General features: G+C 38.2%; 2 protein-coding genes across 3 annotated transcripts in view; one reads left to right on the top strand and one right to left on the bottom strand.

Annotated features, from left to right (window-relative positions):
- The window catches only part of VPS54 (VPS54 subunit of GARP complex), a 189,939-nt gene that overhangs the window by 9,989 nt on the left and 153,136 nt on the right, over positions 1-26,814 (bottom strand). The window lies entirely within an intron of this gene.
- Positions 1-26,814, top strand: part of UGP2 (UDP-glucose pyrophosphorylase 2) — a 62,928-nt gene that overhangs the window by 26,833 nt on the left and 9,281 nt on the right. For both annotated transcript variants that reach the window (XM_058683945.1, XM_058683946.1), the window contains 2 exons: positions 24,332-24,517; positions 25,676-25,809. In XM_058683945.1, coding sequence (XP_058539928.1) covers positions 24,332-24,517; positions 25,676-25,809 — 320 coding nt within the window. The remainder of the gene's footprint in view (positions 1-24,331; positions 24,518-25,675; positions 25,810-26,814) is intronic.

Genomic DNA, 26,814 nt, shown 5'->3' with positions numbered 1-26,814 from the left:
ATTTTCCAGAGTGGCTACACTAGGTTGCATTCCCACCAACAGTGCAAAAGGGTTCCCCTTTCTCCACATCCTCCACAACACCTGTTGTTTCCTTTGTTGTTAATTTTAGCCATTCTGACTTGTGTGAGGTGATATTTCATTGTAATTTTGATGATGAGTGGTGTTGAGCATCTCTTCATGTGTGTTAGCCATCTTTATGTCTTCTTTGGAATAATGTCCATTCATGTCTTCTCATTTTTTAACTGAATTATTTGGTTTTTTGGGTGTTGAGTATGATAAGTTCTTAATATATTTTGGATGCTAATGCTTTATCACATGTCATTTACAAATACCTTCTCTCATTCCAAAGATTGCCTTTTATTTTTGTTAATTGTTTACTTCTTTGTGCAGATTTTTATCTTAATGATATCCTGATAGTTTATTTTTGTTTTTGTTTTCCTTGCCTCAGGGAAGGGAATTTGCTAAGACTGAGGAAAGGTGCTACTGCCTGTGTTTTCCTGTATGATTTTGATGGTTTCCTGTCTCACATTTAGGTCTTTCATCCATTTTGAATTTATTTTTGTGTATGATATAAGAAAGTGGCCCAGTTTCATTCTTTTGGATGTTATTGTCCAGTTTCCCCAACACCATTTGTTGAAGAAGACTTTTTTCCATTGGCTCTTCTTTCCTGCTTTGCTGAAGATTAGTTGACCATATAGTTGTGGGTTCATTTCTGGGTTTTCTACTCTGTTCTATTGATCTATATGTCTGTTTTTGTGCTGGTAACATACTGTCTTGATCCTGACAGCTTTGTAATATAACTTGAAGTTTGGAATTGTGATGCCTCCAGCTTTGCCTTTGTTTTTCCAGATTGCTTTGGCTATTTGGGGTCTTTTGTGGTTCCATACAAATTTTAGGATTGTTTGTTCTAGCTGTGTGAAAAATGTTGGTGGTATTTTGATAGGAATTGCATTAAATGTATAGATTGCTTTGGGTAGTATGGACATTTTAACAATATTTGTTTTTTCAATCCATAAATATGGACTATTTTTCCATTTCTTTGTGCCTTCTTCAATTTCTTTCATCAGTGTTTTATAGTTTTCATAGTGCAGGTTTTTTTACCTCTTTTGTTAGGTTTATTCATAGGTATTTTATGGTTTTTGGTGCAATTGTAAATGGGATCAATTCCTTGATTTCTCTTTCTGCTGCTGCATTTTTGGTGTATAGAAATGCAACAGATTCTATACATTGATTTTTGCATCCTGAAACTTTAGTGAATTCCTGTATTTTCTTCCATTTCCTAGTTAACCCATTCATTGTTTAGTAGGATGTTCTTTAACCTCCATGTATTTGTGGTCTTTCCAAAATTTTCTTGTTGACTTCAAGCTTCATAGTGTTGTAGTCAGAAAAGATGCATGGTATGGTCTCAGTCTTTTCATACTTGTGGAGACCTGATTTGTGACCTAGTATATGATGTATTCTGGAGAATGCCCCATGTGTACTTGAAAAGAATGTGTATTCTGCTTTAGGATAAAATGTTCTGAATATATCTGTTAAGTCCATCTGGTACAGTGTGTCATTCAAAGCCATTGGTTCCAGTGTGCCCGGGTGGCCCAGTCAGTTAAGTGACATCAGCTCAGGCCATGATCTCACAGTTTGTGGGTTTGAGCCCCGCATCGGGCTCTGTGCTGACAGCTCAGAGCCTGGAGTCTGCTTCAGATTCTGTCTCTCTCTGTGCCCCTTGCCCACTCATGCGCATGCTCGCTCGCTCTCTCTCTCTGTCTCTGTGCCCCTTGCCCACTCATGCGCGCGCGCGCTCTCTCTCTCTCTCTCTCTCTCTCTCTCTCTCTCTCTGAAAAATAAACATTGTGGGGGCAGGGAAGCCATTGGTTCCTTGTTGTTTTTCTTTTTTAGGTTATCTGTGCATTGATGTATATGGGATGTTAAAGTCCCCCTACTATTATTGTATTATTATCAATGAGTTCCTTTATGTTTGTTATTAATTGTGTTATATATTTGGGTGCTCTTAACTTGGGGGCATAAATATTTACAATTGCTAAATCTTGCAGGATAGGTCTCTTTATTATGATATAGTGCCCTTCTTCATCTTTTGTTACAGTCTTTGTTTTAAAATCTAGTTTGTCTGATATAAGTATGGCTACTCTGGCTTTCTTTCAACCTTCATTTGCATGATAAATGTTTCTCCATCCCCTTACTTTATTTATTTTATTTTTTATTTTAGTGAGAGAGTGCACATGAGCAGGGGAGAGGGTCAGAAGGAGAGAGAGAATCTTAAACAGGCTCCATGCTCAGCGTGGAGCCCAATGCAGGGCTTGATTCCACAACCCTGGGATCACGACCTGAGCTGAAATCAAGAGTTGGACGCTCAACCAACTCAAACAACTGAGCCACCCAGATGCCCCTCCATCCCCTCATTTTCAATCTGCAGGTGTCTTTAGGTCTAAAATGAATTTCTTATAGGCAACATATTAATGGGTTTTGTTTTGTTTTTCTTATCCATTCTGACATTCTGTGTCTTTTGATTGTGAGGATTTAGCTCATTTACATTCAGGGTAATTATTGATATATATGTATTTATTGCCATTTTATTACTTATTTTACATTATTTCTGGATATTTTTTCTGTTCATTTTTAATCTTTTTCACTTTTGGCCTTTCCTTCCCACTCAAAGAGTCTCCTTTAATATTTTATGCAAGGCTGGATTAGTGGTCACAAACTCCTTTAGTTTTTGTTTGTCTGGGAAACTCTTTATCTCCTCTTCTATTCTGAATGACAGCCTTACTGGATAGAGTATTCTTGGCTACAGATTTTTCCCATTCAGCACATTGAATATATCATGCCACTCCCTTCTGGCTTGCCAAGGGTCTGTGGAAAGATCTGCTGCTAACTTTATGGGTCTTGTATCGTAAGTTAGAGACTCCCTTTGTCTTGCTGTTTTTAGCATTTTTTCTTTATCACTGTGTTTTGCAAATTTAACTACAGTAAATCTTGGTGTTGTTTGATGGGAGTTCTCTGTGCCTCCTGAATTTGGAGATCTGTTTCCTTCCCCAGAAAAAGGAAGTGTTCGCCTATTACTTCCTCAAATAAACCTTCTGCCCCCTTTTCTCTCTCTTCTTCTGGGAATCCTATGATACGAATATTATTGCATTTGATGGAGTCACTGAGTTTCCTAAGTCAACTCTCATGATCATTTTTCTTTCTCTCTTTTGTTCAGCTTCATTATTTCCTATAATTTTGTCTTCTGTATTACTTATCCATTCTTCTGCTTCTTCCATCCTGTGGTCATTACATCCAGTTTCAAATCTCAGTTATTGCATTTTTCATTTCTCCCTGATTTTTTTTTTTTTTTTTTTTTTTTTTGGCTCTTTATCTCTGCAGTAAGGGTCTCCCTGATTTCTTCCATGCTCTTCTCAAGCCCAGCAAGTATCCTTATGATTGTTGCTTTAAATTCTCCATTGGGCATGTTACTTATATCTGTTTCAATTAGATCTCTGGCTGTGACCTTATCTTGTTCTTTCTTTGGGATGAATTTCTCCATCTTGGCATTTTGTCTAGGTGTCTGTCTTCTTCTGTATGTCAGAAAGTCTTATGTTTCCTGCTTCTGTGAGTATTGGCTTTATGAAGAAGAGGTCATATAATGTCCAGGGTCTGGTGCCTCAGGAAGTGTCTTTGGTGTGTGTTGCATGCACTCTGCTGCTGTGTTTTGGCTGCTCTATCCCTCAGGTCAGTTGTCTACAGAGGCTTTTCTTGTCTGCAGTGGACAGCATTTGGACCTTGGCCAGAGCGTGGCAAGTTTTAACTAGGTATGCTCTGGTCTGCTTGTTAAATGAGACCTGATGCTATTTCCACTAGAACTGAAGCTTTGTGGAACTCTGGTCAATAGATGTGGTGCGGGTGGGGGGTTTGTGCTGGTCTTCTGGGGAAGGGGCCTGCTTCACTTGTCCTTAGGTATACCTGCCTGAGAAAATCAGTACCGGCAGAGCTCAGGGGGTAGGAACCTAGTGTAAGCAGGTTAGGCAGCCATTGTTGACACTTGCTATTAACTGAAGCTGGTGTATGCTAAGGGCAGGGAAGGGAGATGGTGCTAGCCTGCTCCTTTGTCCTTGGAGAGGGGAGTCCATGCTTGCTATCAGGGAAGCCCTCCAAGAAGAGCAAATAATTGAATAATTCCTCCTCATGGATCCTAGGCATTTTGCAGATTGCTGTTTTCACAGTGTCTGTCTCTGGGTTGCTTGCCTGCCTAGAGCATCACTCTGCACTTTGGGATCTACTGTGGCCAAGCCTGTTGACTTTAAAACTCCACACTTTAGGGACCTGATGTGGCCGGGACCTGTGTTAGTCCTCTGGGAAAGGATCTCACCGAGCTGGGACTAATGCAGGTGCGACCCAGACAGGCAACCATGCCAGAGTGCAGGAGCGTGGGATTTGGAGCAAAGCAGCCTAAACAGCCAGTGTCTGGGTTAGCCACCCTTGCCAGATGTCTCTGTGCCTATGCTGAAGGGCAGGGGAGGGAAATGGCACTGGCCGTTTCCTTTGTGCCCAGAGAGGCAATGCCACTTCTCACAGATGCGTTCCAAGAACAGTCAGCAGTCTCCCCCCATGTGAGCTAGGTGATCCTCAGATCATGCAGTCTGCCTGAGTTGCTTGCCTGCCTTCTCTGAAGGAGTAGAGCAGTTCCCTCAGGTCCCTCTATTCCAGCCAAGCCCATAGACCTCCAAAACTCCAGTCTTTGAGTCCTGCTGGTTGCAAAACTCACAAAAATCAGCCCCTCTTATTTTCCCAGCCAGTGGCTTTGGGGTAGTGTTCTCCTTGTGCATTTCCCTGTGTGTTGTACTCTCTCACCTTTCTCTGCCACCAGGGCTCCATCATCTCTGTAGCACCCACAGTCTGTTTCCCCCGCAAACCATGTCTCCATGCTTAATACATTCCTTGATGTGTTCTTTTCTCTCCCTCTAGTTGTGCAGTTTGTTCTATCAGTCCTCAGGTTGATTTCTTGGGTGTTCGGAATGATTGGATAGTTATCTAGCTGTGTTCAAGGGATGAGGCAAGCCTAGGGTCCTCCTGCTATGTCACCATCTTAGCTCCCTCTGCCTGTATGTATTAGTTTTGCCTTTTGCAGTTAAAAAATACACAAAAGTCTTGGAACTTCCTAGACTTTTTATAAAAAATTGTAGATTACGGTAAATTTTAGTTGCCACTTTCTCTTCATAGTTACCTCCTACTTCATGGATCACTTGGCTTTCTGAAACTACCCTGTTTTTGTTTCTTGTTACTGTCATTTCTTCTTTAGTTTACTGGGTTCAAAGTACACAGTTGTAATGAGAGTATTACAACTTTACATCTCTTACAGCGTTTTGGAAGTTGCTGCAGTTTTTAATGGGCGGTCATTAGGTATGAGACTACCTAAGAGGCAAAATTATCATAAGTAACAAACAATACTATAAGTAGATAAATACATACAAATTGAATTAGTGAGAAGTAATTTATAATATGTGTTTTTAAATAACTTAATTTTAAAAGTTTGATTTATAGAAAAGTTGGAAAGAAACAGTTTTTAACTAGAAACATTATATAGCTATCCAGGCTTGTTTTGTTACCTATATCCTATTTTTAAATTTCCTGCTGAGTCAAAAGAAGCACAAAATAATTGCTGAAAGTGCTGATGGAATTTTTATCCCAAACTTAAAATGGATAATAAATAAAAGATAGCTGAGAAGAAACATGGAAATGCCAGAGGTCTAGTCTATGACTAGACTAAATATGGAAAATGGTGGAAGTAAACCATTAAACAAAAATACCTATTTATAGATGGGCTTGTTTAAGATAAGTGTCTTCATTGTACATAGTCCTAAAGCCTTCACGAGATTGGAAAGTTTTCTGCTATTTCAAAAGAGCATGAAACAAACACCAACCCAATAGTTTTTGTTTTTTAATGAGTCAAAGCTTTAAGCATTTTTCATTTTTAAAAAATTCATAAAAACCTATATACGCAAAGCTCTATATAGTTAATATCTGTTGTCAATGTTGGGGGGCTTATAAGTAACATGTACTGAATCCTTTGTTTGTAATCTCCTTTAATATTCACAATGGACCTGGAAGACAGGCCACTATTATCATGTTCATTTTACAAAAGAGGAAACAGAACTTCAGAATTAGTAACTTGCCTAAGACGAAGAACCCTGATATGAACCAGGTAGCCAACGACCTGGTCCTTTAGTATACTTTAGTAACAGTAATGTAGCTCTTCAAGAAATACATAATCTCTAGAGCACAGAAGTCTTTATCTTTAGAGCACAGAATGTGCCGTACTTTATGTGCTTATCAACAAGAGAGATAATAGCAACAATGCAAACATTTATTCGGCACTAATGTGCCAAACATTGTTCTCAGCTCTTTACTTGATTCTCAGATAACTCTGGGAGCCCATTATCTTTGTCTCACAATGGAAGGCTCTGAGAATAAAAGGGATTGAGTTGTCCACACAACTTTATTTAGTTAATAAGTTGACAGAACCAGAATTTAGGTCCAGGTCTGTCTGAGCCCAGACTCTTAACCACTGTTCCTTGAGTAGAACTGTTGAGTAGGCTCCACTCCTTTTCTTGGAGCTTAAAATACCTTCATTTCTTTCTGAGGTTCTCCCAGCTACACTGTTAACAAATACTTTTTGAAGAGCTACTGTGTGGTGGGCATTTATCTAGGCACTGGGATATAAGTGAACAAGATAGACAAGGGCCTAACACTCATCTAACTTCATTCTAATGGGAGAGAGAAAACATGAATGTCTACATGTAAAGACTAATTTCCCATTGCTCCTTTTCCTGGCCCAGGTTTACCCTTAGCAGTCACATCTCCCTGGCTGAAGTCTTTGTCTGGTTTACCTATAGTCCCTATGTGAGGCTGTGAATGTCTCCTTTTCTCATTACTTTTATTATACAAATTTATCAAAGGTGTACTATTTTAACTATTAGGAATGAAAAAATAAAGACAGTCACTTCTTTTAAAGAGCTGACAACTTTGTACAGCTCTTTAACTCCCTTTAGCTGGGAGGGGAGCACTTTTGCTGCCTTGGGCTCTGCCCAACTGCCTTCAGGGCTAAGGGAGTCAACAACACAGGCATGCGTTAGCAAACTAGTTTTGGATTTTTGGTTTAGTGGGGAGATGTTTGCACAAAGATGTTTGTAGTACAATGGGATAATGGCTTTGAGGATAGTTCTGAAGACACTTCACTAACCAGTTTCTACCTAATCAACTAGAGAGATTAACTGAGGTTCTCCATTTTCTTTGAATACTTGGGTCTATCCTTTATTTTCTTTTCTCACTAGCAGAATAGCTTATTCACTAAAAGTTAATTGTGTTTAACCCCAAACCTGTTCATACCAATTAAATTTGTTGTAAAGGCATAATGTAATTAAATTTTGTGTAAGCCAGTGAAATGGGTTTAAAGTAGTTACTTAAAATTGAATTGAATGTTTTGGGGAAAAAAGCAATTGTTAAATTGGGTGTGGGTGAGACGAGTATGAAAGATTAAGAAAATTGCATAAATGTAGAACGATCCCTCTGCATGCAGATTGTTTTACGATGACTAAGTTCTTGGTCCACTTTGAAGAACTGAAATTGGAAATCATAGATGATATATTTTTGGTGTGGTTTACATAAGATGAATAACTCTGGTCAACAGATCCATACCATACCTAAGGAAAATATCTTTATGAATGAATGTACATTTTTTTGTAAAAAGTTGATAATAGTTTATGTATTTAAAATTTTTTCATGATTTTATGTTTAAACTTATTTTTTTAAATTAAAAAAATTTTTAAACCTCTCCAGAATGTTTTAAATAAATGGATTTCAGGTATTTGTACCAAGTGTAGCAGGAAAAGGAGCTGGGGAGCAGTTGGGAAATCCTAAGCAAGGTAACGGATGAAAAGGTGACATTAGAACTGAGACTTGAAGTGTGAGTAAGTAAGAGTTGGCCCAAAAAGTCAGGTAGATATTTCAGGTTTAAGACAACTAAGTGTGTAAAGGCACAAGAGAGGGGAAAGTGCTCCAAGAACTGCAGGTTTGTTTTTTTTTCAGCACTGCTGGAGAGTAAGAATGGAAATGAGTGGGAGATGAAGGTAGACAATGCAAATAGTGACCATGTCCTCAATGAATTGTCAGGAGGGATCATTTTGGCTGTCCTAAGAAGATGATGGAAAATACAGGAGATAGGAGGTCCTTAGCCTTATGGCAGTCTAGTTGGAATCTATTTTTAGGAGGCAAGTGAAGGGTAGCTGTCCTTTAACTTCGTATATCCTAAACTCCAAGTTACATAGGAAATTCAGATTACTTAAAGTTCTTGGTCACCATCACTGAAATGGTTACTTTTAATTTTTGCTATTTTTTGTTTATAGCTACTTTTATTAGGGCTTACTGACCTTCTTGCAGTTTAGTTTCTATACATTGATGATGTGTAATTGAGCAAACTTATAGTTAAAATATCTAATCTCATGATCTTGGGCTATAATGTTCTCATTCATATGGTAAGTCAACAAGTAGCTGAGCAGTTACCTCATGCTCAGTGTTAATCACTAATATATTCCACCATTACAAACCCACCTATATGTGTATACTGAATTTATTCTCTCAGCATATTTAACTTTTTTTTCCCCCAGTTTACCAGTAATGGCAGTGAAGTCAAGAACACAGACTCCAGAGTTTTAAATCCCAGTCTCTAGATATCAGGTGTTATTCTGGATACAGTAAAAACAACAGAATTGTATTAAGATGACAGATAGTACTCCTTTTTAAAATTCTATAACTTTCTTCTTTAATCTTGAGGATTGGAGGAGGTGTGTAGTCTGTCATGCCAGTGAGAATAAACAACATAATGCCCTCCATAATGAAGATAATTAGCTGTACCATTCTACTTGATGAGTTTTATTGAAGATCTACATAGTGAAAGCCCTAGGGTATATGTGGAATTGTGTGTAACCAGCAACTCCGTCCATGTTTATAGACTTTTTATCTACTAAACTCAAGATATATGTGAGGGGTCGGCCTTATCTCAGAGGACTATCAGAGCTATTAAAAGAATCATATGCCCATTCTCATACTGTGTGAAACTGTAGGTACCTAAAAGGGTGTGTTTGTTCATTGTGGGATGTAAAATTTAGTGAGCTGGGGAGGCTTTGCAGAATGTTACTGGCATTGGATTGTCAAAGCTTAGGTGAAATACTAGGAAGGATGGCTGATGACCATTGTAGGATTAGTTCTTTAACCATCTATCCACTTGAGTGTGGCTTTTTCCACTTTGGAAATCAAATGTATTTTCTTATTTTTTTTTTTTTTATGGAAATAATGACTCCAACTCATCACTTAAAGGAAATATATTAGTAGGAACAGTTGACAGGAGTGTGAGGGTTGGGACTTTGTACAATTGTATCAGTTTGTGTTATTTCTGGAGATTTTCCTCTGGTTGGACATGTAGGTTGATGCTAACTTTCTCTAGTATAAAAATCTTGTGATGAATATATTTATACCTAAATCTTTGCATCTCTGAATTATTTCTAAGAATAATGAGAAATGGTGCTTTTTCCCCCCCAGAGGATATGAACTTTTTAAAGTTTCTTACTATAAAAAGTTAAAGTTTCATGTTACATATTTCAAATTGCTTTCCAGAAAGAGTATACCAGTTTGCTCCCATTCATATTAATTTATTGGTTCAACAGCAATTTTTGGAACATAAACTGTTTATAAAAGGACCATACTGACAGAGCCCTACCCTCATCTAGTTTCTAGTTTACAGTCTAGTGGAGGAATAGACAATAAAAGATATATAATGTAATTTCCAGTAGTGATAAGTGATATGAAGAAAAATAAAGGGAAAGGGCACAAAGAATGAGCACTAGAAGTAATATTTTAGGTAGGGTAGGCAGAGATAGGAAAGGCCTCTTTGAATTAACATTAAGTAAAGATCACCTATTGTCAGTTTCACTAGTTATTAAAACATTGAGTATTATTGATGCAAAATATATTTGCTGGTTAAGATGTAAAATATCTTAAAATTTTTATTTATTAGGTTTAAGTTTTCCATTGGCTATTTGTAATGTTGCTTGGAATATTTAATATAGAACTATCCTTTTATTTATAGTAATTGGTTATTAGACTTTGAACTGCTATGATTCTTACCTTTATATAACAAAGGGTCATGGTATTTAAGTTTGGTCAACATGAGACTTAAAGGTGAAGATAAATGATTTTTATGATTCTTGCTTTTGATAATAGTTCTTGCTGAGATTTTTACTAAGGCTGACATTAGTAACTGAGGTAGCAGATTGTAGTGAAGGATACTGAGCATGAGTTATTGGGTCAGTGCTGATGAGAGTAATTGTTTAGAAAACAGTGCCAGTGCCAAGATTTCTGACTTGATCTTTGAAAAGACCTGTTTGCGTACCTCCTCTTTAAAATTTTTTGCCTCTGGACATGAGGATTCAGTGTATGAATAGGAGAGCTGATTCCCTCTACCACTGGAAAAATTGCCTTTGTGTTTTCTTTTCCACAGTTTTAGTTAATATTTACTTTAGAATAAATAAAAATAGTTTTTTAAAACCCCAAACACGTAGGAGTTAATATTACCAATAGCCAGCAAAATTAAATTGTGTCCTTGATTTGTTTTCCTTGTTATAATTTATAAGCAGAAGAAGACAAAATAACTTTCTTAGAGAATGTACTTCCCCAGAATGTTTATTATGTGATTGTTCATCCTGTTTGCTTAATCACAGGGATTGTTTTATACTTTAATATGGGCTATAAGCACTTTTTATACAAAGTCTTAGATTTAGGTTTTCTTTATCAAACTTCTATGTAATGTGTGCTGATCCCAGTACTTTTTTCTTGAATTAAAGTGATGGGTGTTTGTAATCTGGTTTCTAATTAATGATGAAACCAGTTTTGTTTTAAACTTAGAGTTTAAGAAGACAAAAAAATTCTAGAGAACGGATTTCATTTATTAATAGATTTGATTTATTAATAAGTTAACTTCATTTAATTTATTAATATTAATCTCTATTTGCTCCACTCGTTTACTCATTTATTCAACAAATATGTGAATGCCACCAGTGAGCCTGACAGTTAAAGGTGACAGATACGGTAGAGGGAGAACCACATGGCAGTTCCTATCCTCATGGAGTTTACAGTCACGGAACACGGAACACGTATGGAGCACTGAATAGACAGTTTGGAGACAGTGTAATAATTGCTATGATAGAAGTTGGTAGTAGCTGAAGCCAGAAGTGGGGGTTGCACCAGATCCACTCCTAGGAGTGTGAGGGTCATAAAAGGCTTTTAAAGGAAGTGATATTTTTGCTATGTGGTCCTTAGACACCTTGATGGGGCATACATGTGTGCCCGCCCATATACACCCATACAAAACACTTAAATTTTTTTAATGCTTTTAATTATAAAGTACACATAAAATGTACCATTTATCTTGATTATTTCTAAGGGTTCGCTTCAGTAGTGTTAAATATATTCACATTGTTGTGCATCCAATCTCCATGGCTTTTTCATCTTGTAAAACTGAAACTCTACCAATTAAACAATATCCCCATTCTCTCCTTCCCCCAATCCGTGGCAACCATTATTTTGTTTTCTGTCTCTACTACTTCATGTAAGTGGTAAAAGACTTTTTTAATCTTGGATTTTCTTTCTGTTATTTTGAAAATTGCCTGCATTCTCCTACCAATGATGTATTTTTGCTTTTGCTTTCCAGGACAAATAGATACAAAAGCGGGGGGGGGGGGGGGGGGAGGGATTGTTACATAGTGATGTTCTTGCCAGTGGAAGCACAGAGCCAACATAGCCTAAAGGAGATCCTGCGGTGTCTAACCATCCTGAGAAGTTGTCAGGCAGTATGGAACCATTTTAGGGAAAGCAAAGTTTAACAAGGCAGAAATATTATCAAAAACTGTATTTTTTCCACCTTAGAAGACTTGTCTTAAACCAGGTTTTGGCAGATCCTTTCTGTAAAGGGCCAGATTATAAGTATTTTAGGCTTTGTAGGCTTTGCATTCTCTGTCATGATTACTCAGCTCAGCTGTGGTTGAATGAAAGCAGCCATAGATATGGAAACTAATGAGAGTGGCTGTGTTCTGGTAACAATTTATGAAAACAAGTGGCAGACCTGATTGTCTCAAGGGCTGTAGTTTTTGACCCCTGTCTTCAACTGTTCTTAAATTATGCATCACTGGAGAGAGACTTTGGGTGAAACCTATATCTGGGAGATCATTAAGCTGGTTTGTGACTTGGAGCAGAAAGAGAAATTCAATACCATATTTTATCAAATTTGTGCCATTGGCTGTAAGTTGCACCTTTTGTGTACCACTAAGAAAGAAAAATCGTGCAACCAATTGATTGTAAGATCCCATCGATTATATGCTGCATCCTTGTCTCAGAAATGTTAAAATGTGGAGTGGGAGTGCAGCGTGTGTCTGGGTCCATGTGCAGTGATTATACCAGTCAACAACATTTGTGCTCGTACTGTGGGCCATACACTCTGCTTGGCACTTGACATGCATTATCTCATTTATCCTCATAACAGATCAATGAAGTAGATGAAGAAAGTTTAGAGGAGCTAAACTACTTGCCATAATAAACAGTGGAGTCTGAGATTCAGACCCCAGCATTCTGACATTAAAGCCTGTGCCCTCAGCTACTGTACTATACTGCCTCATTTAGTTCTGCAGCAGTTTTTTTGTCAGATGCTACCATTCGTGCTGGAATTGTTATAGTTTATTAGAAGGATTTGATTCAGTCATGGAGGAAACAGCAGCTACATCATGTCCTTGCAATTTCACACATTTCTCAGGGCAGCTATCTACTGGTTTTCATACATTATGTGTCTTCTGGTGCCCTCACACGAGAATTAGTATGCATCCTAAAACCTTTTTAAAATGATCAGGTTTCCAAGAAGCTAAGCAAAACTTGTGCTGGAAGAGAAGTCCTAGTGCTCTGTGCACAGGTAATATCTGTGATGCCAAAGAGCACTTCTCGTCCTGCTGCTACAGAGGAGAGTGAGCACCACACGTCACTGTCACTCATTCTCTTCTACATCTCTGAGATGTGTATCGAAGGTGGCGTGATCCTGCATGGATGATGCAGTCTTCACCAAGATGAACTTACTGACTTTCGAAGACAAAGGAAATTTATGAGCCATTGAGCTTTCTGCCTTGGAGAATTCAGGTGTTCCTATCACAAGCCTACATTCAACTGACAGCAGGTTGTGAGAACTTTCCTTGGAGAGAGTTGAGGTTTTCAGTACTTGGGATCATAAAAAGAAAAGTCAGAATAGAATGGCAGTTAAAGAGGGATGCATGTAACCTTCTCACACTATCACAGTATCAAACTTCTTATTCAAGCCAAACAGAAGCCTTCTCATTGAAATTCAGTTTGGGGAGAGGGTTTATTTTTTGCTTTATATGCATAACTTTCATAGGAAATAGCATCTCCTATAAAGATTATTTTTATATTCAGTGAATGAAATTTCCACAGTAACGTAGTAAATTAATATGCAAAAAGTTTTGTTTTTGCAGAGGCTAGTATTTGCGTTTTTCTGAAAGAGACCCCATGCCTGATAGCTCATAAAGTCTGAGAGCTGCTGGTCTGAACTGAGATGTGGAAGATGAAGAAAAGGCAATTGATGAAGTTGCATGAGGGGGAAAGTGCAAGGGCCTACAAGCAAGAGATAGGGCACATTAGAGAGCCCCCCTCCTCCATGTTCCTGGAGTACAGTGTGTCAGGGAGAATAGGAGAGGAGAAAGTGCAAGGATAAAAGGGCCAAATCATCAAACACCTTTGCAAACCATAACTTCCAGTTAGGATTAGATTCAGCTACATGTAATAGTGAAACTCAGAATAACAAATCTAGAGAGAGGCAATCCAAAGCTAGTATGGCAGCATGGTGGTCATCAGGAACCTGGGCTTCTCTGTCCGCTACTCTGCCATCCTTGGCCTGTCTCCTCAGCGACCCAGATGGCTGCTTGAATCAACTCCAGTCATCATGTCTCCATTCCAAACAGCAGGAAGGAGGAAGAAGGGCAAGGCCCCTTCCCTGTCACAGATACTTCCTGGAAATCTTTCCCTTCCACTTAATCACAACCTTGGCACAAATAATTGCAAGGGAAGCCGGGAAATGTAATCTTTCTTGGGATGGTGGTATGTCCAGCTGAAAGTCAGAGTTTTAAAGTGGAAGGGAAAAAATGGTGTTGAGGTAGGCAGCTAATAACCTCTTCCATGCATGTCAGTGCTTTATTTTGCAAATGATGTAATGAGAAAAACATGTTCAAATGTTCTTTTCTAAAAGATTGCCACCTGTGAGGCAAGGTGGCTTGGAGGCAGGTAGGAGACCATAGGGACCATTGTAGTAAAACAGGTGAGAGGTGAGCCAGGATGCTGACTGGAAGCAGAGACAATTCCACGAGACTCAAGTCTTGGTCATTGATCAAATGGGAACAGTCTTCTGGCTGAGCAGCTGTGTTTGTCTTGGTACTGTAGAGACAAGAGTGAATGAATGAAGCCATGGATTGGAGCAGATTGCCTGGGAAGAGGAGGTCTACCTAAAATGGGCTTAAAAAGGAACAGGCAGAAAGAGGAGGAAAATAGAATGTGGGGCTTCAGAAGCCAAGGAGAATAGAGCATTTCAAGATAGAATGAATGTTAAGTTATATCGAATGTAGCTGAGCGTGCAAGAGAAAAATCGATGCCACTGATAGGATTTCACAGTTAGGAGGATATGGATGAGCAGTTTGCTGAACCGTAGAGAAGACCGAATTGCAGTGAATGAGTGAATGAATGGGAGGTGAGGAAGCAGAAGTGAGCATAGCAACTTTTTCCAGAAGCCCTGCCTCTAAGAAGAGGGATGTAGGTGTAGAAAAGGAAAGTGAGTGTATGCACTCCTATTTTCTTTCTTGGTTTTTAGATGGCAAATGTTGAATGTGTTCATGTTGATGGAAAGGAATCAAGAGGGGGAGTCTGCCAATGAGACTGGATGATTGATGAAATGGATTTTTGAGATGGACACTGGTGGAGAGATTGCCTTAGGGTGGAAGACAACTCCTCCTGTGACCAGAAGGATGGGGGAAAGAAACAAGGATGGAGATGCAGGAAGGTTCTGAGCATCTGGTGGTGGAAAGTTGAGAGTGTTCCCATAAATGATGATTTTTTTTTTTTTTTTTTTTTTTTGGCTTGTGAAATAGGGGTTGAGTTCATCTCGGTGGCAGAGGGGCTTAGTGGGAAAAAAAAAATCTCTGATTTAGGTATGTCATTAATGTGTAGGAGCTTTCAAATGACCCTGAACTTAGTCATTACCTTTAGAAATGTGAAATGGAGAGACAGTATGTGAAAGTGCCTGGCACTGAACTTGGCACACAGACCATGCAGTAAGGGTTTTGTGAATAAGCTTATGTTCTTGGAATACTTCCTGCACATATGGAGCGTCGTTTCAAACTTGTTTTACTGTTTACATAGTTCATTTTCTTTCAGGCAAACTTGCTTTTGTTGAAAAAAAGATCTTTCAGATTGCAATAATCATACCCTTGTGAACCATAACAGGGCAGGTACTGTTAGCTTGTTTTGGGCATTTGGCGCTGTCTCCAGGAATAGCACAAATATGCTACCAAGAACTGGGTTATACTATTGCTAACGGGAACAGTGTGTCCATGACTGTGTGATGAATTCAGCTTTTCTTCTAACTGGAAACTAAGTTGTGAACAGACTTGGCAAGGTACAGATCATGGTAGATAGTTTTTAAAAGATCTTCTTAAAAATCTTTCAGTTTCTGCAGAGAAACTAGATTGACACTCTAGAGGGCAGAATCTTGTTTAAATCATGTTCTTTAGTACATTGCCAAGTACTTTGTTTTGTTCACTGCCAGAGGAAGTTGGATATTCGAACAGTTCTTATCTCCCAGGAGGAGGGAACGTGAGTGGCCTAGCCTTCTGTGTGCATCTTGCAGGGAGCCTCATGGGGTTTGCCCCACTTCACATGTCGTGGTTGCCCTATTGTGTATTTATTTGTGGTGGAGGTCTTACAATACTGAATTCTCTTCATGTTTTGGAGAAAGAGAAACAGGATGATCAGGATTGAGGACATAAAGATCGCACTAGTGGTTGACTAAAGTGATTGAGTCAGAGTAATATCGAGGTCGTGTCCGGCAGTGCGTGGTACCCCCTGTTGTCTCCAAATCCCATCCTTCTTTGCATGAGTAGATGTCTTTGTGCATTCTCCTGAGGCAGCTGAGAAAAGGAAAGTGAAGGGCAAGTCTAAAAATGTCTCTGTGACTTAGGTGTGTCTGGTGCTACTTCAGCTGTTGCGAAGCAACTCTCTAACACAGATCCCCTTAGTTTGTGGAACTAAACTGAGCTCTGTGGGATTGCTTGGTGAGGTCCCTGGTGAGGGTGTGGACAGCATCAGCAACAGAGAGAACTTGTGTTCTCACATAAGGTGGCTTATGTGATGGAAAGCTTACCGCCTAATTTAACCTGTAATAAACTTTAGACAGAAAGTGTCCTGGCTTCCTGGAATGAAATGATTGGTACCTTTCTTTGCATATGTGTGTGTCTGTGTCTATTTCTGTTGGGGAGTGGGGTGGGTTATAAGTCATGAAACGTAAGTGAAAAATGTCCAGGGAAGGCTTCCAGCAGCACCAACCTGCCCATTTTGGACATCTCTTTCCTGGTCACAACTGTTACTTCGCACCTTGTGGCTCTTCCTCCCTTCCCCACCATAGTTCTGGTCAGTCCTTTTTCGTGTTAACAGTCAAGTTCCTCAGTGAAGCCTTTTTTTTTTTTTTTAATTAGCTGCTTTAAAGATTAGATATAGCAAGATGAGTGGGTATTACTGAAAGCACCATATAAAGAACCCTGGTTCCTTGACATTTGTACAGATAAGGTGACTGACTCCTTGTCCACTCAGCTTAGGGTGGAGGGTTTTAAATGTGGCATTTCACAGAGTTCTGTCCACTCAACTGGTAGTTGCCTGGGCTTGTACCCAAAAGTCTTTATTAACTCTGTTTTGGAACTCAATGTTATGCTTCAATCAGATCATTTTATTTCATCCCAAATATTTGAAAAATAATTCAGAATTACATTTAAAAGTTAAACTCAAGTTCTTGGGACACCTTGGTGGCTCAGTCGGTTAGGCATCCAACTCTTAATTTTGACTCAGGTCATGATCTCACGGTTCATGAAATTGAGTCCCACGTCAGGCTCTGTGCTGACAGGGCAGAGCCTGCTTGGGATTCTCTCTTTTGCCCCCTCTTTCTGCCCCTCCCCTGCTCTCTCTCTCTCTCACAATAAATAAATCCTAAAAAATTTTTAGGGGTGCTTGGGTGGCTCAGTCGGTTGAGCATTCAATTTCAGCTCAGGTTATGATCTCATGGTTCATGGGTTCAAGCCCCGTGTCGGGCTGTGTGCTGACAGTTCAGAGCCTGGAGCGGCTTCAGATTCTATGTCTTCCTCTCCCTTTCTGCCTCTCCCCTGCTTGCGTTCTGTCTCTCTCTCAAAACTAAACAAACATTAAAAAAATTAAAAATTAAACTCAAGTTCTTAAGATACCAATCTTGGGGGGATTTGAATTAAAACTACAAGTATACCTGATATATCTTTTGGCTGAGAGCCAAATGTCCTAACTCCATGTTTCAAAGTTTCATTGGTGTGAACAGAATGTACTTTTTCTCTAAATACTTTTCATGGACTTTGTATTTTTTATGGTGTGTGGGTCAAAGATGATTTATCTTGAATATGTATGATTTTGGACGTTTGTTTCTTCTCTTGGTGAAACTTTAGGCATAAGGTTGACATTTTGGTTTTTAATTCATCTTCACAGGAAGTGAAAAATTCCTGTTAGTGTTTTTTCCTAAAGATTCATGACCTAAAGGAAATTAAATAGCTAAAAATTAAACATGGTTCCTAAAGCTCACTTTAATGCTATTCATGTTAGTATACCAAGCATTTCTTTAAAGGTTAAAATTAAGATATCCAATTTACATTATTCACTTGGTATTACTATGTATGTCTGTACAAACATTTGTCAGTTCATAATGGAAATTATATTCTTCCTAAAGATACCCTACATACTCAATTTTTATGTTTATTGTCAGTTTCCCAATTTAAATTTAACTGAAATATTTGCAAACATTGTACATAACACGAATAGCTTTTAGAATGTAGCATTTTTACTCTTGTAGTAATCATTTATATTAGATTGGTTAGAACATTGTTACCTGAAATTTCTCACCCCAAGTTACATCTAGAATGTTTACCTCAATTTGAAGCAGATTAGTCAGATATTGACAACTAATTCTAATGGTATGCCTTGTTTGAATTGCTGAGGTTGCAGTAACGGTAAAATATGATAATACCTACATCATCATAGGTTCTGGGACTCCTGAATTGGTATGTAGCTGTGGGAGTTGGCATTCAGCCTTCGAGAGGGTTAAGCTGAGACTGAATACAGATAATTTGGTCAGATTCTAATGCTGAAGTTGAGTATCGGTTTATCCTTAGTAAAAAGCTCACTATTGTGCATTGTTGTAGAAATGGAATGTTGATTACTGAAGACAAGGAAGAATTAGGTTTTAGCTCATCTTTTTATGTGTTGAGTTGAGTGTCTTGTGATGTCAGTGCTATTGAAGTGGAAAAAGGTTATAGTGAACAAAAAAAGATCTGAGCAGTTATATTAAAATGAAAAACATAACTGATTCCTTGGTTGATTTTTTTTTTTTAAATAGACCATATAGAATTGCACATACCATTAGCCGTGTGTGTTGATTTACATTAATATTAAATGAAAACTTCAGTTCCTTAGTTGCATTAGCCACATTTCAAATGCTCAATAGCCACACGTGGCCATTACAAATAAGACACTTCCATAGTTGCATAAAGTTCTAGTGGACACTGTCTAGAGAGTGACAGTGAAAAAAGTGACATCCTGTTAATGTTTTGATTATAATATACTTAAATATGAAGAAATCTTTTTATATTGTTTGTATTTCTGTGGTTTTTCCCTTGAAATGACAGGCTGCCTATCCTTTAGAGATAAGAGGAAATTCAGAACACAGGTATTGAATGATGTTTGAAATCCACAGCCTGCCATTCTGCATTGTTCTCACATGTATCTGAAGCACAGCATTTTCTTCGGTTTATACTTTTAGAACTGTGGTTATGCTTGTAATTTTCTTTTCATCCTTTAATTTTTTTTAATTCAAAGTTAGGGTGTATTTGCTAAACTCAAATAAAAAGAACCCATTGTCTGATTACTAAACTGAGACTTCAGAACTTGTATTCAATTCCATTTTTAATATCTGTAAATATTAAGTTTTATAACTTACACGTAAGTTTTATAGTACTCAATTTATCATAGATTTGCCAAGCTGTACCTGTATTCCAGTCCTTCATACCAGCCCTCCTTTTCCCAGGTATGTTTCATACACACAAAGAAACTTTAAATATGGACTTTTTCTGGGAAAATCTCCAATAATTTGGAATATCCTCAAACATACAAGCCACCTTTAAGAAAAAATGCTAAATGAATCTTGAGGATGTTAGGCAAAGTGAAATAAGTCCATCACAAACAAACACTGTATCATTCCACTTGTATGAGGTTTCTAGAGTAGTCAGACTCCTAGAGGCAGAAGACAGAAGGGTGGTTGCCAGGAGCTGGGTGGAGGAGGGAATGGGGACATGTTTTGTAAAGAGTATAGTTCCAGTTTCGCAAGTCAAAAATAATTCTGGAGATTGGTTGCTCAACAGTGTGAATATACTTAATACTGTTGAACTGTACACTTAAAATGGCTAGGTTGGCAAATTTTATGCTACTACAATTAGAAAAGACTGTCACGAAGTTGGTTCTCCCAACTTGATGGTTTTCTTTCAGAGTGTCTTATCTATTCATTGCCCTTTGTATTTTCATACACTTTTTTTAATATGAAATTTACTGTCAAATTGGTTTCCATACAACACCCAGTGCTCATCCCAAAAGGTGCCCTCCTCGATACCCATCACTCACCCTTCACTCCCTCCCACCCCCCATCAACCCTCAGTTTTTTCTCAGTTTTTAAGAGTCTTATGCTTTGGCTCTCTCCCTCTCTAACCTCTTTTTTTTTTTTTCTTCCCCTCCCCCATGGACTTTTGTTAAGTTTCTCAGGATCCACAGAAGAATGAAAACATATGGTATCTGTCTTTCTCTGTATGACTTATTTCACTTAGCATCACACTCTCTAGTTCTATCCACATTGCTACAAAAGGCCATATTTCATTCTTTCTCATTGACACGTAGTATTCCATTGTGTATATAAACCACAATTTCTTTATCCATTCATCAGTTGATGGACATTTAGGCTCTTTCCATAATTTGGCTATTGTTGAGAGTGCTGCTATAAACATTGGGGTACAAGTGTCCCTGTGCATCAGTACTCCTGTATCCCTTGGGTAAATTCCTAACAGTGCTATTGCTGGGTCATAGGGCATTTCATACACTTTTAAGTAGGCTTGTCAGTTTCCACACACACAAAAAAACTGTTGTGATTTTGGTTAGGATTGCAGTGATCAGTTTGGGAAGAATTGGCATCTTTACATTTGTAAGTCTACGAATTTATAAACATGATAAATACATCCTTGAATTTATTTAAGTCTTAATTTTTCTCAGAAATGTTTTATAGTGTTCAGTGTAGAGAAGTCTTGCATATCTTTTGTTAGATTTATTCCTAAATATTTGCTATTTTCAATCCTGTTTTCTAATTCTTCGTATATATATATATATAGAGAGAGAGAGAGAGAGAGTTAATCTTCTTTAAATCATTTTTAAACATTTCTAAACATAAAATTCATTAGTACGTTCACATTGTTATGCAACCAACCTCCAGAATCTTTGATCTTGCAAAACTAAAACTGTTCCCATTAAACAACTCCCCCATTCCTCCCTTCCCCAGTCCTTGGTAACCACCCTTCTGCTTTCTGTCTATAGGAGTCTGACTACTCTAGGTGCCCCATATAAGTTGAATCATACAGGTATTTGTTTTTTATGACTGGCTTATTTCACTTTAACCTAATACTTCGTTCATATTGTACTATGTATCAGAATTTCTTTCCCTTGTTAAAGCCGAATGCTATTCCATTGCGTGTATGTGCCATATTTTGTTTTATCCATTCATCTGTTGATGGACATTTGAGTTGCTTCCACTTTTTGGCTATCGTGAATAATGAGGGTAAGTGTGCAAACATCTCTTTGAGAACTTGCTTTCAATTCTTTGGAGTGTATACCCAGAAGTGGATTTGGTAGATCATATGGTATTCTATTTAGAGTTTTTTTAGGAGCCACAATACTTTTTTTCTTAACAGCTGGACACCTTTTTACATTCTCACCAGCAGAGTACAAGGCTCTAAAAACAGTTGTTTTTTAAAATATTGATCATGTATCTTCAATGTTGCTATGCTCACATTATTCTAATAACTTACTTGTAGGGTCTTTGGATTTTCTCTATATAGAGTCATATCATCTGTGAATAGTGACAGCCATTCTTTTAATGGATTCTTTTAATGGATATATAAAATGAGTACCATATGGCAGTGAAAACTGAATATACTATAGCTTTAGGCATTAATGTGAATTATTCTTAAGTATAACAATGAATTAAACCAGCAAGTCGAAAGTTTAGAGATGAAATTAAGTAAAATATTATCATTATGGATATATACATAGGTGGTAAAAATAAAGTAAAAGTCAAGATGGTGGTTACCACTAGGGGTGGAAGAGGAATATGATCAGGGACAAACTCAAGGAGACTTATAACTTGTGGTAATATTCTTATTTATTTAGGTTCTTTGACTTTCAACTGTATATATTTTATGAACTTGTATTATGCTGTTTCATAATGAAAATTTTTTAGGTGAAATTGGAAAATGTAGGCCTGTCTACCATATGTAGAAAAAAAATTGCTTTTATGTATTTTTTAAAAATATATTAAAGGAAGCATTAAATAGGTAAAAATATTTCTGAACTGATAATGTTACTTAAAATGAATGCATGAACTAGGGAGTTTTAGTTAAATTGATTTTCACACGCTTTTGAGACCTCCGTAAATAAGTCTTTTTTGGGAAGTCAAAAGTAACTGCTGAATGGAAATTCTTGGCTTCTAAAAGATAATTGGAAACTAATTGGCTTGGTTCCATTTTGTAACTCTTTGAGTAAATGTAATGTGCCCAAGAAATTCTCCTAACCTAATAATAGACTGTTTGAAGGCATTATATCACAGTGGCATTCCTTTCACTGACTGGTTGATTTCAACAGCTGGGCTTTTGAAAGGATTATAAACTGCCATGTTTTATTAGGGTGACAAGTTCCAGCTTTGTCATCTCCTCTTATTTTTTTCTAGTAGTATAGCACTTAAATTGGGCTTTTTCTCCCAAACAATATTACCAGTTTCTCTGACATGCTGAAGAAACAATGTTGATGGCAGTGGAGTCAAAACATCCTTCAAGGAATGTCAGTTACTTGGGCCCTGGGAGGGGAGGGGGTGTGTGTTGGGTATCCAAGTTGTTTTCATCCATGTGTTGTCCTCAACTGGACCAGGTACTGTCAGGGAAGCAACCAGTATAGTCTGTGTTCTTTCCTGCTTCCCTACCCTTCTTTTCCTTGGTGGTTAGCATCCTAGTATTGGGGTAGCATCCACTGAAGGCCATGGTGCCCACAAGCCTGTCTTCTCCTTTGGTCTTTCTCTGTCACCAGCCCTTTTAAATATGAATGACTGCAGAAGACTACTTAGTGGCACTAGTGATAACTGGGGTGGTAACCAGCAGAGAGTCTTGGAGAAGAGTGTTTCTTGTTTCTCACTATTTACACCAAGCAAAAGTGCATTTGTCTGCAGTTGGCAGTTAGCAGAGTGTCTTGCAAGGTAGAGGAAATAAGAGTCCCAGACTAGTTTGTGTGGAAAGAGCTGCTAACAGTAGAAATTGTGTGGTCAGGAATCGACATAGGACACATATGTATGTTTGACCAAGTATAAAGGGATTTTTGCTTCCACAACCTAATCACTGGAGTGTGAACCCATGAACTCCTTTCCCAATTACAGACTTCATCCACCACCACCCACACACGCTCTACAGGTAGCAAAACAAAAATAGCTCAACTCATAGTAAGTGAGCACTTTATAGTTTTATTTCTTCAGCCCCCTCAAGTGTTAACTGTCCCACACCATGATGATGTATTCCAATAAAGAAGAATAACAAAGTCCTGCAACTGGTTAGAGAATATTCTATGACCTTTGTAAAAACTTTATTCTTACTATAACATATTTAGACTTGGCTGTGCCTCTGCCTTGAAGAAAACCCACTGTGTGGTTGTTCTTGTTCTAGGAGGGAGAAGTTGAAGAGTAATGCTCTGTGCTCCCAGAAACAGACAAGGAGATTCTCTCCAGCCCCAGCTCTTGCCTTTCCCACCCCATCAGAGTATTTATTGGAGCAGAGAGAACACACTGAATTTTCCAATACAAGCTCTATAAAATGATGCCTGACAGTTAAATTCTAACTTAGAAGTATGACAAAAACCCTACACCACCTTTCTCTGAAGGGCAGACTTAACTGTTGAATGGAGGAGAATTGCAAGGAACATTTTGGTTTTTGTTTTTGCCTCCTTTGGGAGAAGGGATAATGTGTGATCACATATGTACTTCTCCAGAATTGAAGTAGATCCATTCTGTACCAGAAATGTTTGAAGATTTGGTGAGTTTTGTATATCCCATTTACTATGTTGAAGCAAATTAGTAATTCTGAGTTTATGAAGGCAGTTCAAGAGACTTACATGTTCTTACCAGCCAGGCAAATATTTGTAGACTGTAACTTTTCCCCCTTCTTGTACTCCATCACAATGTAAATGAGCCACTGAACTACTACTTTGTGCAAGAGAAGTTGCAAGTAAGTACTTGATTTTGTACCAGAAGGACTTGTGACATTAAAGGAAATGCAGTTGAAACTTTCTGTGAAGAAAGCAAACTCTTTAAGGAAACATGGAAATAACCCTGAGATTGACTGGATTTAACCTCTCCTAAAACAATTTGAATTTTAGGAGTGCCTAGGTGGCTCAGTTAAGCATCCGACTTTGGCTATGGTCATAATCTCACGGTTTGTGAGTTTGAGCCCCATGTCAGGCTCTGTGCTGACCGCTCAGAGCATGGAGCTGCTTTGGATTCTGTGTCTCCCTCTCTCTCTGTCCCACCCCTGCTCATGCTCTGTCTCTCTCTAGCTCAAAAATGAATAAACATTAAAAAAAACCTACTTGAATTCTATTTTTTCAATTTCAGATTCAGCCCTATGAAAAGATAAAGGCCAGAGGCTTACCTGATAATATATCTTCTGTACTAAATAAGCTGGTGGTGGTGAAACTCAATGGTGGTTTGGGAACCAGCATGGGCTGCAAAGGTCCGAAAAGTCTGATTGGTGTGAGGAATGAGAATACCTTTTTGGATCTGACCGTTCAGCAAATTGAAGTGAGTAACATTCAGCCTTTCTCATGAACTACTAAAGTCAGTTTTAGGTTATTATAAATGTTATCTTATGAAATAACAGATGTGGATAGCAAGGAATTTGCTATCTTTAGTTTTTTTTATTAGTACATAAGAAGGTTTGGTGATCCCAAGGGCAAATCCTTAGGGTGATGTAAAAGCTTTTGATCTTTAAATAGCCCTTGTGGTTGTTGCAATTCTGGATCTTTTTGGAGTCTCCTTTGATCTCCCCCACTCCTCTGCCAAATTTCTTTCTAGTGGCAGCCTTCCTCCCAGCTGGGATGATCTGGCTTTATTAACCCCTTTTGGGAGGCCAGGGAGAATTTTCAGATTTGGTTGGGTGCCGTGGATGCTAAGAACTGTGTCTCTTAGGATAAAGTTGTTAATCACAGACCTTAAATTCTTCAGAGGCAGTGGCCTGTGTTTTGCAAAAAAGAATCTCTTATCTCTAGTGTCTAATACGATGCTGGCAACTACAAGACTAGCAGTAGCAGCAGCTCAGCAGCAGCATGTACTGTAAACTAAGTATCACTCTGAGCTCTTTTCATGAATTGACTCAACAGCTAAGTACTCTTTATTCTCATCCCCATTTTACAGATGAGGAAGCCAAGGCACAGAGAGGTTGATTTACTTGCCCGAGATGGTAGTCTGACTTCTGAGAACCTGTTTTCTTCTCATTCTGTGTTGCCCCTTAACTCTTCCTAGAGATTGAAAAGATTTCAGTTGGGGAGTGATTCACAGTTCTTAACATGAATCCTGAGAGTAGGGAGCTGTGTCTTTGTAAGATTTGTACTTTCATCCCCACTGTGCTCTGGAGAGAGTAAATAAATGCGTAGTCAGCATTTGCCTATCCAGTAAGGCCACAGGGCACTGGCTGGGCACACAACTCCGGAATTGGACTCTGCCTCTCTGGGCCTCAGTTTAGCCATCCCTATAACACAGACAAGAGTTTCTCTTTCATCGGATTGTGATTTAATGAGCAAGTACGTGGTGAACTATTTAGCAAAATGTCTGGCTTATGCTAAATATTTATATTTGGCTGCATATAGGTAATGTCTTGGATACTTTGTGATTAAACATTAAGGGTTTTACACTTTTAAGTGAAAGTAAAGTAAATCCGAGTAATGTTATTTTCGTCCCTAGCATTTGAACAAAACCTACAATACAGATGTTCCTCTTGTTCTAATGAACTCTTTTAACACGGATGAAGATACAAAAAAAATACTACAGAAGTACAATCATTGTCGTGTGAAAATCTACACTTTTAATCAAAGCAGGTACGATAAGATAAGTTAAAAAAAATAAGTCTGAGGAATGTTATTCCTGGGAAACAGACTTTTTTCTTGTTGAAACAGAGCAACATCAAGATGTGCAGTGCCACAAACTCGTGTTTGCAAATACTTAGTGCCTTTAGAGGCTGCACACTTGTTCATAGATAGGTGATACAGTCACTCTGCGATTCTATAACCTTAATTCTTAAGAGAGAACCTGCTTGTTCCATGTTCAGAATATTTGAGGCTGGCTTATAGGTCTTGGCTTTCTGAGGGCATATTTGGGATCCACATGGGTCTATGAAAATCTTTTATAGTCTACCGTGTTGATAACTTTCTTTCATATGGGAAGACATTTATTCAACATCCTGAATAGGATTGGGGGGAATTTAATAACTTGTGGAAAAAATCTTTGGGGAAGGGAAGCACAGTCACACCTTGTTAGATTGCCTTCCACTATGTTGTGCTTTGCAGATACTGTAGTTTTTCACATGTTGAAGGTTTGTGGTGACCTTGCATTGAACAAGTAAGTCTGTTGGTATTGGTGCCACTTTTCCAGCTGCATTTTGCTCACTTTGTGTCTGTGTCACACGTTTTGGTATTCTCACGATATTTCAGATTTTTTCTTTATTATTATATTTGTTGTGACCTGTGATCAGTCATTATGACTTGCTGAAAGCCCACAGGATGGTTATCATTTTTTAGCAATGAAGTGTCTTTTTAATTATGGTATGTACATCGTTTTTTTGTTTTTTTTAAGACATAATGCTACTACTGCACACTTACTATAGTATAGTGTAAACATAACTTTTATATGCACTGGAAAGCCAAAAAAATTTTGACTCGCTTTATCGCGGCATTTGTTTTATTGCTGTGGTCTGGAACAGAAACTGCAGTATCTCCAAGGTGTGCCTATAGAAAGGAATTCAGATGATGAATTTTGATAAAGCCCAGGCAAGTGGGAAAAGAAGTCTTCCATTTAAGGATGGATATGGGGCTATGTGAACTTGT

Source organism: Neofelis nebulosa, chromosome 9 (genome assembly GCF_028018385.1).
Source record: "Neofelis nebulosa isolate mNeoNeb1 chromosome 9, mNeoNeb1.pri, whole genome shotgun sequence".
Taxonomy (NCBI): Eukaryota; Metazoa; Chordata; class Mammalia; order Carnivora; family Felidae; genus Neofelis; species Neofelis nebulosa.
Note: the sequence above shows the minus strand (reverse complement) of the source record. Positions and strands in the feature narration are given on the sequence as shown.